The sequence below is a fragment of the Magallana gigas genome, chromosome 10 (assembly GCF_963853765.1).
Source record: "Magallana gigas chromosome 10, xbMagGiga1.1, whole genome shotgun sequence".
NCBI lineage: Eukaryota > Metazoa > Mollusca > Bivalvia > Ostreida > Ostreidae > Magallana > Magallana gigas.
The window spans coordinates 24,168,449-24,184,485 of NC_088862.1; the positions used below are offsets into that span (position 1 = coordinate 24,168,449).

Here is a 16,037-nt window from a genome sequence, read left to right on the forward strand (position 1 = left end):
TATATATATTTTGACGAAATCATGACCAGCCCCTTTAAAGCACTTCACTGATGATTTTCAATTTTGAAAAAAAAAATTAAACGGTAACCACACCCTAAGAACAATATTCTCTCATCCATTGCAATAATTCGACATGAGCAATTCCCCATTTAAATGGCTACATAAATGGCAAGTTAATCAGTTAGTTTCGTGACATGTATATAATTTGTAAAGAAAAAATAAGGATAAATACCTTTGCCTAATTCTTTATAGAAATTTCTTCTTCTTTTCATTTCATCTAAAAGTAAGATGTTATTGGCATTTTACATATGGAAAATCAGAACACCTTGAGAATCAAATAATACTTTCACAACATATTGTAACAATAGGACCGAAATTCATTCTACGATTAAAAGGAAGAAAAAAACCCATATGGTACATTATTAAAGAGGAAAACTGTAAAACAATGAGAAAAATACTTTCAGTCACTAGCATAACCAAAGCAATAATTGAGCCAATGAAGAAATGTTAGTCATAATCATATCCATATTTCTAACATTATTACAGTGCATTTCCTGCACAAGAAATAGCGTTATTATGGCTCGCTATCTTGGATCGCATGATTCACATAATTACAGAAGATTTAAACAATGTTTTCTGTTCTAGTCTTTTAAACATTACAGCTCGAGTATGATACACATTTCGTTTTAACTTCAAAACGATGGAAAAACAAGATCCTTTTTGTTCTTGCTCGGTTCTGAGATTAGGAAAAATACTTTAGCAATGCAATCTTCCCTTGAAGCCTTGTAATGGAAGCTCGTGTCGAGTAGAACTAGCAGAACACGGAGGTATAAATGGGAATCAATACACGCCGTGTGAAGTCATTAAATAATTCATGCGAAATGTGTGATGTATCAGTTGTCAAGTTATACGAACAGAATGATGAACGACTTGTCCCAAATTTCCGGATTATTTCTGCTGATAATCCAAAACTTATTCCGTTTTTTTCACTTACACGCTCAGTTTCTTTCTCTTGATTTGATTACAATTTGTCTTTTGCACATGTACCATCTGACTGAGTTAAAAGTGATAAAAGTAAGATATTCAACAAACGTTCATTTTTATAGCATTATTACTGATGATAAAAATTTTGATATATCTTTCAAAATATTACGGGTTATTTGAAGAATCAAAAGGAAGAAAAAATGCTTACTATGGAAAAGTCCAGGAACTAACTTGTACACCAAATCTTGAAGGGTATGATCCAGCCTGCAGACACAAAAACGTTCATAACTAACCATTAATCGCCATTTTTACTACACAGAAAATTAAAACAGTCGACTTTCATAAAAATTCAGAATATCAAACACACAAAAACATGTCTTGATCTTATTTCCAAACAAAAGAACTCAATGTTAAGTAACTTTGATTTTTCGAGGAAACAAATTAATTTAGTTGAATTTGAGTCGAGTACTTTAATGTCGCGTGAGTCTGTTTTAATGCCCAAAAAGCGTCAGAAGCGATTATCTGCAGTATTACATCAAGCGTATTTTATTTTCCAACGGACCAGATATAATTAACCGAAATTCGCCAGAAGATATTAAGCTTCCTTTGTGCATTGATTTTCTCTCTGTAAAACAATTTCTATTTAGCCGTTAGCACGGCAACAGAGTCTGCAGAAAACGGTTTTGCAACGTAAAATTAAACTGAAATAACCAGTACCTTTGCGCTAGCAGCCAGTGTGTAAATGGGTTCGTTTTGTTCTTGCTTATAATAAAAGTTTGAAGCAATATTATTTAGTTTTACATTAATTTGTATTGCATGTCCTTGCTTTTTGGTGGTTTAAAATACAATTTATACATGATTGCTTTCCATTTTTACGATTATGATGTTTACAAAAATGATTATGATAGTCATGATCATCTAATCTTGTCATTATGGTACATCTTTTTTTATCTGGCTTAAATTACTGAAAAAATCACTTCTTTAACAATTTCTTATCAAATTTGCTAACATTCATAAAACAATTTCTAACCTTAAGTTTATCAAAATTTGTAAATCTTTTATAACCACAAATTTGTCGACATTATTTAATGAATTCCTTACCACGACTTTATCAACATTTGTTGATCTATTGCTTACCTAATGTTGGTGAAAGGCTTCGTTTTGTGAACTTGAACATCACAGATTGGACAAAACTTGCTGGTTTCAAGATACCGAACGATGCAGGTTTTGCAAACTGAAATATAAAGTATAAAAATAATCCATATGCCAAACTTTATCCATTTTTTATTTATACAATTTTGTCACTTATTTATATCTTTTTGAATGAACACTTACAAACCTTTTTTCGATAGCCTTCAATTTCTTACCCGGCATTTGAATTTTGTAACACCTTAAGTTCAAAAAACGTCCAAACTCAAAATACGAAAATGAAAAAAAAAGAAAGAAAAAACCCCCCATTAAAAAGCTTCCCCCCAAAATGCCAATTTTTCCAGAATATATAAGTATATGTTACATGGGATTATCATCTGAAAGCCCTCATCATATGGCGTTACGATTTATTCTTATCGATATTTCACATTCACAGTGAATTAACTCGCGTTCAACAAGGGTTAATTCAATAATTTGAGACGAGACTTCAAGACTATCCAAAGACAGCTAACATAACCGTAGATCAATATTAGCAAGCTCCAAGTACTCGTGTACTTAGTGACCTCGTCTCATACCTCAACATGCATTATATGGAATTCGCTGCATAATCACTTTACGTTTTAACCTACATTCCAACGCGAAAAGAAGCGATAATTTAAAGTTCTGCATCAATAGGCGCCGAGCAGTTTAAAAACACTCTGACGTCATAGGGGGTTGTAAATTTCACACACAAAGATTGAGAAAAAAAAATCATTTTTCTTCATCGCTTGAGAGCACTTGGGCTATTCAAGAAGTGTTATGTGCCTTATGACTCATTGTGTGTTTACGTAATTGTAAACCATCTTCAAAGCTATTATAATGTACCCATGTCCCGCACGAATTCTTAAGGCACTGATTACGATTTATCTAAAAAGTTTGATTGCACTTGCATGTGTTATTAAACACTCAGGCGACGAAATTGGAAATGAAGGAAATGAATGTGGTAATACTCTAAGGAAACAAAATCTATAAACTATTTTATTCACATCCACGTTAAGTTTTATTTTCTAATCTGATCACAAAAAGAGGTAAATTGACAAAAATATTGATTAATGTATCATATTGACAAGCCATGGCATGCATGAAGTTAATGACATAAAATCTACGGATGAAAAATATAACAAAGCCTTTCACAACGTCTCACCTAACCACCCAACTCTAATCCTTTGCCATCAACAGATTTCTTACTTATCTTTCAAAGCATTTTTGGAACGTGTTCAACGTTTAGCAGTTCACCTCGAGTTCAGAGTGAGGAATATGTACCACGGCAATGGGTGAGAGCAAATAGAATATATATCCCAAGCAACATGTCCTGTGAAAAGGGACGCCAGCGAACAGAACCAATGTGATTAATTAACACCAGGGAATGGCGTCCAACAATGGAAGAAATGAAGATGGGATTAGCATAACGCTAATATGCAAGGAAACATAAATATTTATGCTGTCCAAGTTATTGTCCATTTGGTGTTGAACTTGAAAGAGTTGATCACAGTCGCTCGATGAAAACAACACACTATCTAATTCGATCCAGAATGTAAGTAGGCCTTGGGAAAAATATATTAACGATGCTTAGGATAAACCGATACTTATAGATTTATGCATCGTTTATTAATTAAAAAAAAAGAACCCCCCCCCCAAAAAAAAAAACCCAAACAAAAACAATAACCGAATTGTTTTTTTATCGAAAGCTAAAAATTATATTAATTTCATCTTTATGTTTTTAGATATCAAAGATAAAATCAAAACTGAATTTAAAAGTTGACCGAAAAGCATAATTTGAGTTTTAAGGTTTTTTATATATATATTTTTGAAATGCATTGACAGCGATGCAATATCAAAATTTCACTTGGACATTGAACATATAGTTTAGATTAAGTAATACAATCGTAAACAATCCAATTATAAATATATCTATTGATTTAGTCTTAAAATGCTTTGTTCTATCTACCAAATTTTGAAGTCGGAAATGAAATACGTTTTCATAATATAAATGCAATCAAATGTTTCCGTACCAATCAAAAATATTAAATTTTTTCATTATGTTGGGTAAATTGTCCTCAAATGACTTTCTGAAGCAAGTACGAGGTTTAGACTCTATATGGGGCAGCTACTAAGAACTATTAATTCGTTAGGTTCTTATGAAGAATTGACTGTGGTTTTATCTAGAAATTTCATAAGATCACACCAGGACTATGAATCGGTTTGCACTTTCATTTTAATGCTTATTGCACTTTTATCCATGCACTGTCATATTAAATCTTTCTTCATTCATTGTAAGTTGACAAACAACCAGTTTGAATATTATGTGTTATTTTAATAATTTATTTTTCTTTACTTAATTATTTTTTTATTACAAAATACACATTATCTATATCTAATGGAAAACATTAATTAATTTTTCTCAAAACAATATAATATTACTTGTAGAAGAAAAGAGAAATGATATGCGATAAGTGAATAGAAATTGAGGCATAATCTAAAATAACAAATTAATGTAAAAAATAAATAGAGTAGTTTATTTCAAAAAGTAAATATCAGCAAAGTATAATGCCTTCGAAACACATATTTTATTATATCTTTCTCCCTAGATATTATAAATTTCATTAACATTTTCTACTTAATACTTTACAATTGTTAAAATATTTAGGCAACACTTTTTTGTGATAATTGTATTATACGAGTTTTTAAAATATTACGGCTTGGAGAAAAATATGTTTGTTCAAAAACATTATATTTTTCTTTGAAACTAAACAATATTTCCAGGAAATGTGTTTTGAGACCACTTTAAATCGAATTGCAAAAGCTGCTTTAGATGTACGGGGGAAACAATTTGACATCTATGCAATTTATTTATAAAAGAATATCGATTCTTTTCTCCTTTAAATTCACTTAGAATGAAGAATGAAAAACACAGATATTAATACTTCTATTAATTTTTAGAAAAATTATGAATTATTACCAGTTTGCACCTTGTTTCACATTTGTACGACGAATATTTTCCATTGTATCTCATCTGGATCTGTATACATCACGGTTGGTTTCTACTTAATCACCATGGCTTAATGAATCGAACCTTTTTTTATTTATTTATTATGCTAACGATATATCTAAGAGAAACACTACTATATGATATCAAATAATTGTGGTTAAATAACTGGAAAACGAAAAGGAAATAGGAGAGAAACTAGTTACAACTAGAATACAAATTACGTTAAAGTAAAAAAAAGAACCAACTAATAAAAGACAATAATTATCTTTAAATAGTAATAAACATAAACATCGTTTATTTTAGATAATAATGTAGCAACGTATCGCTCTTTTAAGGAGACGGGATGATCATTAAATAACGATAACTCTTCAAATATAAATGTACCTTAAGATTTTGAATATGATATGTTTTGCCATCAACTGTTATGTAGTAAATAATATTTACATTTTTAAAAAAACATCTTTTATAGAGCTCTTCTTTTAAGACGATTAACAAAGTCTAAAACCAGCCCCACAATTATCCAGGATCCTGGATAATCATGTGTAACATGACGTCGTTCTTTGTGATCAAACCTTTCGTGCAACAATGGTAAATTGAGTTATGTTTGCTTTCAATGCAAAATAAATAGTATAAAATAAATGAAGTCAATTTGATTTATAACTTGCAATTACTTGACAAACAATCAGATGTTTGCGATAAGGGTTCTACATAATATAATTTTTTTACTTTGACAGCTACTTATAGGATAACCATTTTTTAATAATATCGAATAATGTCCAGTCTACCAAAAGCAACGACGTTTTTACTTCGTTTATTTAACTTAATCAAAATAAAGACTTCTGTGTGTTTTTTCACTCTTCATCTTCGTAAATTATAAAATAAAGATTATGTTTATAAGTCAGATAATGCTGCAGTTACTGAAAAAAAAAATTCAAAAAATAAATACTGTGGCTTCATCAATATTCGTTGAATACCAATTTTCGTGGATTTCGTTGTTAAGTTTATTGCAGTGATTTAAAAATTAATAAATTGAGATTAAACTTCATTTATCATCTGTAAATCTTTCGACGCCAGAGCCGAGAGTTTTTTTTTAATAATCACTATACTCTTCCGTCCACATGAGATTCAACTATTCATGGCAACAGATTGGATCTGTCATAAAGACTTTGGCGTTACAAGAGGTTTAAGGTTAGTAGACTGAAGTGGAAGAGAGAAATAGCAGCTGATTTTTACAAATAATCTGTCCTGACAAAAGACTCTAACGCTCTCTGTTTCAGAGGTTCGAATCTTATCAAGGCAAGGAAAAGCTGTGTTATCTGTAAACGATTTTGTGAATGAAATTCCACTGCATTCGTTGCGTGGGAAATGAAAACTTTCTGCACATGCAGGCGTTCTATTTTCTGTCCTTTGAACTACACTTGATTGCACATTTGTAGAGTTTCTTCGGCCATGATAAAACTTTTAGAGAAAACATGAGATACAGGACGTTTAACGATGGACCCAAAGTTCGGCTCTATTTACCTTTCGTCTTGAAACTATTTATCTAGTGCATTGTTTGAAACATATTCTCAAAAAGATAAAAAAAAATTGCATATTTTAATATCACAAAACGATTCACATGTTTTGTTATCCCCTCTGTTTTTATAAATATATAAATGAATTATTCAAGAATGAACAAATATACTGCATTGACATGTTGAAACGTGATCTCCAGTTTTTATAGACATAACGCTTCACCAAGCAAATTAGAAAGCTATAAAAATCGTCATGACAAATAGCTTCATATAGGCTGGTCGCCGAAAAATAACTTGTTCAGTTATGATTAAAATACATAAATTTTAACCCCCTAAAATAACACGTGGTTGTATACTTACAAGAATGGAGGCATTCAACAATGGTCGTAGCATCAATCAGGTAACCCCCACAAAGGACACAAATCAGATGGGGATTGAGGGAGGGGTTGATTTTCATGCGAGGTTTCCGGTGCATGTTTCTTCAGCTCTCTCCACCATTCCCCCTGCAATCAACACAATCAACATGCCATCCTTGTAATGTATTCATACACGAAGGTCGTCGTAGAAAAATTTAAAAATTCTAGCACTGAAATGGGATCGTAAAAGGGAAAAGCACTGGTGCGTAATTGTACTACGGAAAGGGTCTCTCTCTCTCTCCCTCTCTCTCAACGAAGTTTTATGTACAGTGTATACAAAAAACCTATTTTGACTGTATAATATATGACCCTGTTTATTTTTTTTTCTCATTCACATATATAAACACGTGCAGTAGAATATAGTAAGAACGTTAAGGTACATTATTCTTAATATATTCTCTAGACATACAATAAATTCATAGAACTTTTATTTTCCAGAATTTTATTTTTTGATAGGTAATTATTTTTTTTAATCAACAAATTGCCATTGTGACATCTTCATTTCTTTAGTATAATATGCAGTTTGTCAGTTAGGTTCCAAATTATTACTTTTATAACATTTACAATTATTATTACGATACTTATAGTAATGATATGTAACAATCTTAATCATATCATCATTATAGAAACAATAATTGAGTTTTAAAGTTGTATTGTTATTCTAACATATCGGAAAAAAAGATAAAACAAAGTTAATTTGAAAAAAGTTAATCATTTTAGTGAAAGTAAATTTTTCTTATAATTATATAAGTATATCATTCTTGAACGGCATTTTAATATATTTGTATATTTTCCCACAGTAAGCTTGACTTTGAACAGTTCTATTGATCAAAACCATTAAGATATAATATATTGGCACACTTGGAAAGAGTTTTGTTTTCGATTCACACAACATGAGAATCTTTATCGTATAAATTATGTCACACCCATCCAGCGATAAGGTATAATCATTTCTATTTGAACAGCTCTATCAAAAATTTAAACAGCACTTTGCAAGCATTTGATAGACGTTTTATAGTTATATGATATTGCTATTTGCCGACGCTTTTAATTTCAATTACTTTCTCACTCATGTCCTCCCGTTTAAAAAAAATTGTTTTTCTTTCTTCATTTATAAAGTGAATTACATTTAAAATAGTAGCAAGCACAGAATAATGAAAAAAAAACCAAACAAAAACCGGGTTCTTCTAACACTGTCATCATTTTTGTCAAGAAAAAATATAGCTATGCAACATGCAAGCATTGTAAAAAAAACCACCAAATTATATGACTGTGAATCGACCAGTTAATGTTTCAAGATAAAAATCTGTAGTTTATCAATCACAGAGCACCAAAAAATTCCAAATTACGTAACATCAAACTGTATTATTGCGCATGTGCCACAACAATGGATTATACCATTGAGTGTAAAGCAATTTAAAACGTGATTGCGACTGCAAAGCAGCATATTTCTGGAACCCTGCATAATGAAAGCATGCTAAACCGCATATCGATCATGTTAGGAGCCCCAAAGAGAATCCCCACAAGGCATTCATTTTATCATAAATGTACAGATTTTTTCCTGTCAATGTCCTTGAGATTTTTTTTATATTGTCCTACTTAGGAATTTCAAACGTTTTCACTGTGCTTTATGCCCCTTTTTATGATATAAACAAGATATCCCAAATTTCTTAGGCGACTATGAATTACAAGGAACACCACGTGAAGAATTAAATGGTTAAACAGTAGCATACATTTGACGTTTTTTAATGATGAAGATTTTAATTATGGAAAGTGCACTTGGAGTGCCTTATTCTAAGAATCGGTCTATGGTTTATGAAGGGTTTTCATGGAAGTCTTAATAGCTGAACACTGATTGATAGATAATAGTGTCAAATTTTGAAAAACAAAATATTCTAAGACTACATAGCAATAAAATTAGAAAAAATAGAAATAAATAATAAATAAATGACGGTGCTTTATTTTAATTTATAGAAGACTAATATTCCTTAAGGATAGCTGCCAACCTACAATAGACTCTGCAATCGTTTGGCATTGTAAAGTTGTAGTAAAATCAATTAATCTCAACAGAATTCAACAAGAAACCATGAAAAAAGCTTTCAATTTCTAAATAGAATACCGAATTAGGTATTACTTTTGATTTTATTTCTTACACATTTCACTTGATATTTAGGAGATTGTATATAGATTGTATTTTAATTTCATGTAACTGTATAAACTTTTGCATCTATGATTCTCCATGAAAATGGTGTTATATTGCGCTAGAAAAAAATGAATTAACACTACCTTGTGAATATAAATCTTAAAAAAGAGAGAATAACCATTTATATGAATGAACATAATTTAGCCTGGCAATTAAATTCACTGCAATATATTTTCCAAATCTTTTTAATTGCGTCACAAAAATTTAATTAGCACACACCTACACTACATTTTGCCAAAAATATCATTTATTTTTGTACCCAATTTGGACTGTTTTGATATTCTGTCACGCCAAAGCATCCACTACTATCTTAAAAACGCAAATTCTTTTCTTTCCTTGAATTAATAAATGTTCTTTTTTAATGTTAACAACGAAAATGTTATACTAGTATATAAAAAGCAATTTAAAAGACATCAACCCTTTTCCTAGCTTTTTTTGTTAGTAGAAGGTAGGAGCCTTATTTGATTATCACAATCACATCTATTTTCTTGATCAGACATTGAAAAATTACTTAATCGATTTGCTTGTCTTTCGACTTAATTTAGACACAGTTTCCCTTTAAAACTTCGCTAGAATAATAACAATATTGTATGCGAGAAGATAATGAAAATAATTTGCAATTTCGTAATCATCAGGTCAAAGTTTACCATAACTCAATGGGCTGAGACGAGTAGGAATTAGTACGTTTATTTTTACCATTCTTTGACCTATCTGTACCTACTGTAACCTATAAAAAAGATGATTCATACAAAGGTATAAATGTAAATACAATCATTACAAGGATAATGTGTCTTCTCTTCAAGATTTTCGTATCTGCATATTTATAGTATTAATGTTATTTTGCCCGAGTGTTTCATAAACCTTTCGCTATATTTTGGATTTATAATTATTAAATATATATTGGAAATTATATATATAAACAATATTAAAAAAAACCCTACAATTACAATTATCCGTTTCTCTTGAAAATCTATAATGAGAAATAGTCTTCGATTTTCTCTTAATATGCTAATGCCTCAATCGCCAAAAGCAATCGACAGTTTTCGAATTAAGCTATATAAATTGATTAAATTGGCTTAGTGTTATCATTGTACTAATTTTAAGGTATTTTGGAATACTTTGGGATATTATATATATATTTGTCTTATTGAAAATAAAACATTTTGAAGATTCAGATTGTTGATTTGATATTCCCCTAAAGGGACAAAGGAATAATTTGAATTCAGAAAAGGCATGTACGTAAAACTGTTCACTGAAGACAAAAGATATTCTCAGAATACTATTTCAGTAATAAGTGGAAGGGTCTCTTATTTTGCATAAAGGAGTAATTACGGTGTTATAATAATATAACAAAGAATAGTTATCATTAGAACCCTAATAAGCTAACTAAAATCTTATTTTTATATAATTTGATTTTGGTTATTTAATACCTATAAAATGGTATACCTAGTAAATAGCAGATTTAAAATCTTTTTTTTATATAGTTTGATTTCGGTTTTTTAATACCTATAAAATGGTATACCTAGTAAATAGTAGAATTAGCAGACAATCATCATTGAGACTATAAAATGATGAATTCTCTTCCAAAATATTCAAGTTGCGTGTATATTGATTGATCGAAAAAACCCAACATTTCTTAGAAAATATTAAAAGACTTTAATTAGGGAATAACAAACAAAAAGGCGATTAAAAATAGATAACTAGAAACTTTCAAAAATGCTATATTCATGTATTAAGTGAGTAGCAGAAGTAAAAAAAATAACCTATGATATCTTAAAAATATTCCGTGTGCGTCATATAATTGTATCAATAATCTTTATCTGTTAAATTGTTGATGAAATAAGTGTTGTGAAAAAACATAATTTTATATATACTATAGAAGCTGTAAATCAAGTAAAAAAATCTTTGTATATGATTCATGTTAGTTAACAGAAAAGGTTTCAAAGTGTTACGTGTTATTAAGATGGATTTGATGATTACACAGCGCACTTTAACAAGACTTAAATAACGTTGTTGCATAATACTTGGTATTTGTGCATATGGGAGTTGCAATTTTATCGATCACACGCAAAACTCTATCCAAGGAGAGTTTTATTTAGTTAACATTATTAACTAAAGGCGCCTTTTTTACGGTTATCTTGCACACTACAAAAGGAACGTTATAGTTTTTTTTTATTGGATTTATGCTATAGTTTTTTTTTCTAATTATGTTTATCTAAAAAAGGATAGTTGAGATCCTTGACGATTTTTTTTTTAAAAATATCAATGTATATACATAGATATAAGCTTTGTTGAATGTATATGTGATGTTAAGTCAATAAAATACTTTTATAAAGAGAATTAAAACGAGTTTTAATATCTGATTGTTGTTTTTTTTTTATTTTCTAACATACACAATATTATCGAAAAATGAAGGGATAAAAACAGATTCTGCTTTTGCTCACAAAGGGGTATTTTTAGAACAATATACGCAAGCATCTCGATATCAAGTCACCTGCTGTTACATTACAATAATAGAATACTACACATTGCCCGTACTAATAATATAACATATTTCAAATCTGCGGCCCACGTGCACCGAACGACACGACAGTTCTATTTTTACATCTTAACGCGTGTGTTTACAATAGTATAAAGCAATGGTATTTTAGTGCATTAGACCTACATTTTTATCGCAAACAAAGAGAGGTGTACATCGATCTAGGTCAGACAGAGAACATAGTAACCATTTTATAAAGCCTAAAAATAACAATACAAAATATTTTTTTCTCTGAAAATTAAATTAGACTATAAAGCTTAAAATTAAGTTAATTTTTGAAGGTCTGACAAGATGGGCCTATTAATTTTCTACAATTCTTGGGGGTAATAAGCTTTTGCTGTTGTTTTTTTCTTCTGCTTTTTGATTTTTGTTTTGTTTTGTTTTTTTGAGTTGTTTTTTGGTTTTGTTTTGTTTTACGACGCAAAATTTCATATTCCAAACCCCCCCCCCCCCCCGATGATAATGATAATAACAAAACCATTAATGACTCGCCCTAGTAGTTAAAAGCTGAGGGGTTTTATCAAACTGTTTCATTATGGCACGTTACATTTTTGCGCTACCTCGCACGTTTAAAGTATAATGCGCAACGAAGGTCACGCTACACACATGCCTTTGCCTGCAGAAGACTTCGAGCTTCTGATAACGGTAAAGACAAACCAGGCACTAGAGCAAAGGAAAAGGGAAACATGTGTATGTAGGAAAAAAAACATCTTGTGAGGTTTTAAATTTTGTTATACAGGAGCGATATTGACATAACGATAAAACAATTTCTTAAATAAACTATCAAAGATTAAACTGCCTGTCGATTCAGAAGTTTCAGAAACTCACAACGGAAGTAGAAAACGCAGATTAATATTATGTCTGTTAAAGCGAAAAGATCTCGTTAAAATCAGGGGGTAATTCCGACGAGATATTAAGAAAAACAAAATACGATCAATTTAGTTCGAGGAACAGGTAAAAAAAAAACCAATCGTTAGAAATAATATAACATTAAAAACTTACTTTTAATTCTCGGAAATAGGGATCAGAGTCAATTCAATAACAATAATATTGTGACGTGCTGTAAATAACCATTCATAAATACGACTCCCACGTTCTTGAGTGCCTCTATATCAAATATCGAGTCCCCGGCATATATACAACATTTCCTTAAATTTCGTATGCAAATCACATAAAAAAAAATCCACCCTTATTCACCTTTTTTCTCAAGTTCTTTTCCTAACATAAAGAAAACCGCCATCAAGGTAAAAACATTTTTTTTTCTTAGAGTTAATTTTATGAATCGTGGCTTGTATTTCTCCCAGCCCTCTTTTGATCAAAGTGAGGGTTCAGTTTTGGGCTACTGATTGTATCCGTCGATCTCTCGAGTCAGGTGAATACCAGAATTCTCTCTTTGTTGGGATTATAAGTTATTATTCTTTAAAGCGGGAACCCAAAGCCCCTGTGTAGCGTTACAATGAGATATCAACAGCGCATGCCTCAGTGCTTCTTCTTTTTATACCCACCAAGTATGCCCACACCGGTGAAATATACAATGTATGCTCTTCTCAGTGTACATCAACAGGAGCTGTTCAGATTGCAGCTTTTCCTTAATGTAAAATTGTTTCATACGTCATATACACTTGTGTTAAAAGGGCGTGCATGATATTTCTGAGATTACTTTTAAACTTAAAAAAAAAAATTCGACCGCAGATTTTTTAAGAAGAAAAAAAATTGTACCAAAACGGTTGTGCATCAAGAGATCTTGTAATTTTTGCTAACAAGGTCTATTTAAATGCACATCGGTTATTAGTAGAAGATGTATTCTGAGACGCATTTTCGTAATCGTAATTACACCTATGACGTGGAATCTTTTAAAATTATATACCAATTTATTTCTAGATCCGTCCATAATTATTCTATTTTAAAATCAAGGAACAAACTTTTCAGTTTGATATTAGTTTTTATAATTATCATACTTCATTAACAGTACCAATATCGCACAATTTATCTAACTGAATGTATTTATATTGCTCTATCTAATTGGAATCTTACAATATATGATTAGAATTATGTACATTGTGTGAGGTGGGTTTCAAAAGACAAAGTGCTATCCTATGTTTCTAACATGATCAAATATTGTTTAAAATCATTTGAATAAATAGCCACAAATTTTAAGCAAGACTCTGAAAACAGTTTTAATAATTCCTTGTTACACTGATCTGCTGGAAGATTTTCAAACTGGTAACTAAAATTGTTACTGTATACAATTCCACAAAACACTTTGAACTCACATCATTTTAAAATTACAGCTCAATGAAGTCAGCTATTCATTTATTTTAAGCCCTAGGTGTGTTGGAAAATATAGTTTAAAAACAAAACTCTTAATAATTCCATTTCCGCATATATCTCAAATTTTTTCAAAACTGCAAATTACTAGTACATGTATATTGCAGATGTATACAACAGTGAATATTTTCGATGTCTCCTTAGTTGAAGCATGCAGTAAAACTGCAGTACAAAACTGGATGTAAATTATTAATTTTTACTTACTTGTACCTGGTTAACTGTTCTAACATTTCTTGAACATCTATCATTAAACGATATAGAGGTCTTCTCTCCAACAACTTAAGCAAAATAATAATGGATTTATTTTGTTGTCGTTTACGAAGTAAAGATTACTTGTATGGTTTTTTAAATCCTTTAAAAAACCCATTTCCTTAATATTTGCAAATATCGAGGAAAGATGAAGCTCTAATGTTTTAAAACAACAAGAATATCAGAGCTATTTTGGTTATATTTTTTCTTAGCGATTCTAAAGATCTCTTCTTTTTCCCCAAAACAAAAAAACTTAAACAAAATTAGCCAACTGCAACAAAACGGGAAATATTTTTTATAGCATTGTTCCTAAATGATTCCTATTTTTGACATATAGTTCCTCACAATTTATTTTTATATAATCATCATTTGTATTTCCTTGTGTGTTTTTCATTTGAAATTGAAATAAATTATGCATAATCCCCTGTTGTTTCTTTCAAATACCATATTTATCATTTCTAGAAAATAGAATTGCAAGAATGAGTATTTTTCTTTATTTATTGATTTTTCTACGTACATGTAACACGTATATGTTTTATTTAAAAATGCTCATCATTCAGATATGTTTATTATACATTTCATAGTTTCCGTACCTCAAAATGCCTCGTCATTTAATCATTATTTTGTTGGAAAATATTGAAAAAAGACAAAACTTCAAAATTTAAATAAAATGAAGTGGAGGGTGGGAACGTATAATTAAACATAACAGGCTGCTGTTTTATTGTTAATATCCTAAAATATCATACATGTATGATACCAATATGTTCATATAGTTTATGACTTCTATTTAAGAGATAGGGCGAATTAAGTTTTTGATCTTTTGCCTAATCCCAGTTTTAATTTTGTACAATAAATATGTTCAAATCAAACTATTAAAGGGATATGGAATCATTCTTTGAGTATTTATGAGGTGATAACTACAGTCGGTGGTGAACAAATCAAATAAAGCCCGAAGGCCATATCATAGATGTGATCACACCTGACAGTATTTGATCACCTCATCAAATTCAAAGAATGGTTCCTTATTACAGATGTTTATCTTATTTTCAGCAATTGTACTTTTAAATTTTAAAATAGTCATTGACGAAATGCATCGAACTATATGTTAAAAACTCGTTTCGTATTGTTACAGTATTATTCACAAAGAAAGTAGGAAGTTAAAGGTAAGTATTGAAATTCAAAGTAATTATACAAGTCCCAGAAATGTGCGTCTGAATAAGAAGTAGTATTAATTCCTATTAATAGAAAAACCGTCATTATCATTATTGGAAGGTTATTCTATCATTATAGAATTTTCTTTAAAATCATGCATATTGGTTCTATCTGCAATTGACTCTAATGATTGGGGTATCTTGCTACATGGTATATTGGTTTAATACATTGTCATACTTAAACTAGTTAAACAATGCCCCAAAATACCTATAATTTCTTCTAAATTAATCAGATGATCTGTGTTTAATTCTCTCCAGCACAAGAATACAACACAACCGCTTTTTAATACGCTAAATCATCATGGTGTCTTTCCCAATCGTAATTCTCCTCTTTAGAACACCTATTCGTTGCCAAGTATTTTGAGTATCCTTGGCAATGTTCCATATTGAGAGGTTGCAAAATTCATTACAAGTGG

At 30.2% G+C, this 16,037-nt stretch overlaps 1 protein-coding gene across 3 annotated transcripts in view; it reads right to left on the bottom strand.

Annotated features, from left to right (window-relative positions):
* The window catches only part of LOC105347039 (polycomb group protein Psc), a 74,897-nt gene that overhangs the window by 47,606 nt on the left and 11,254 nt on the right, over positions 1 to 16,037 (bottom strand). For 2 of the 3 annotated variants that reach the window (XM_011455915.4, XM_066073142.1), the window contains exons 2-5: positions 7,036 to 7,178; positions 2,122 to 2,218; positions 1,193 to 1,248; positions 233 to 277 (exon numbers count right to left, since the gene is read on the bottom strand). In XM_011455915.4, coding sequence (XP_011454217.3) covers positions 233 to 277; positions 1,193 to 1,248; positions 2,122 to 2,218; positions 7,036 to 7,150 — 313 coding nt within the window. In that variant the 5' untranslated portion in view covers positions 7,151 to 7,178. The remainder of the gene's footprint in view (positions 1 to 232; positions 278 to 1,192; positions 1,249 to 2,121; positions 2,219 to 7,035; positions 7,179 to 16,037) is intronic. The other variant, XM_066073143.1, reaches the window with a different exon arrangement.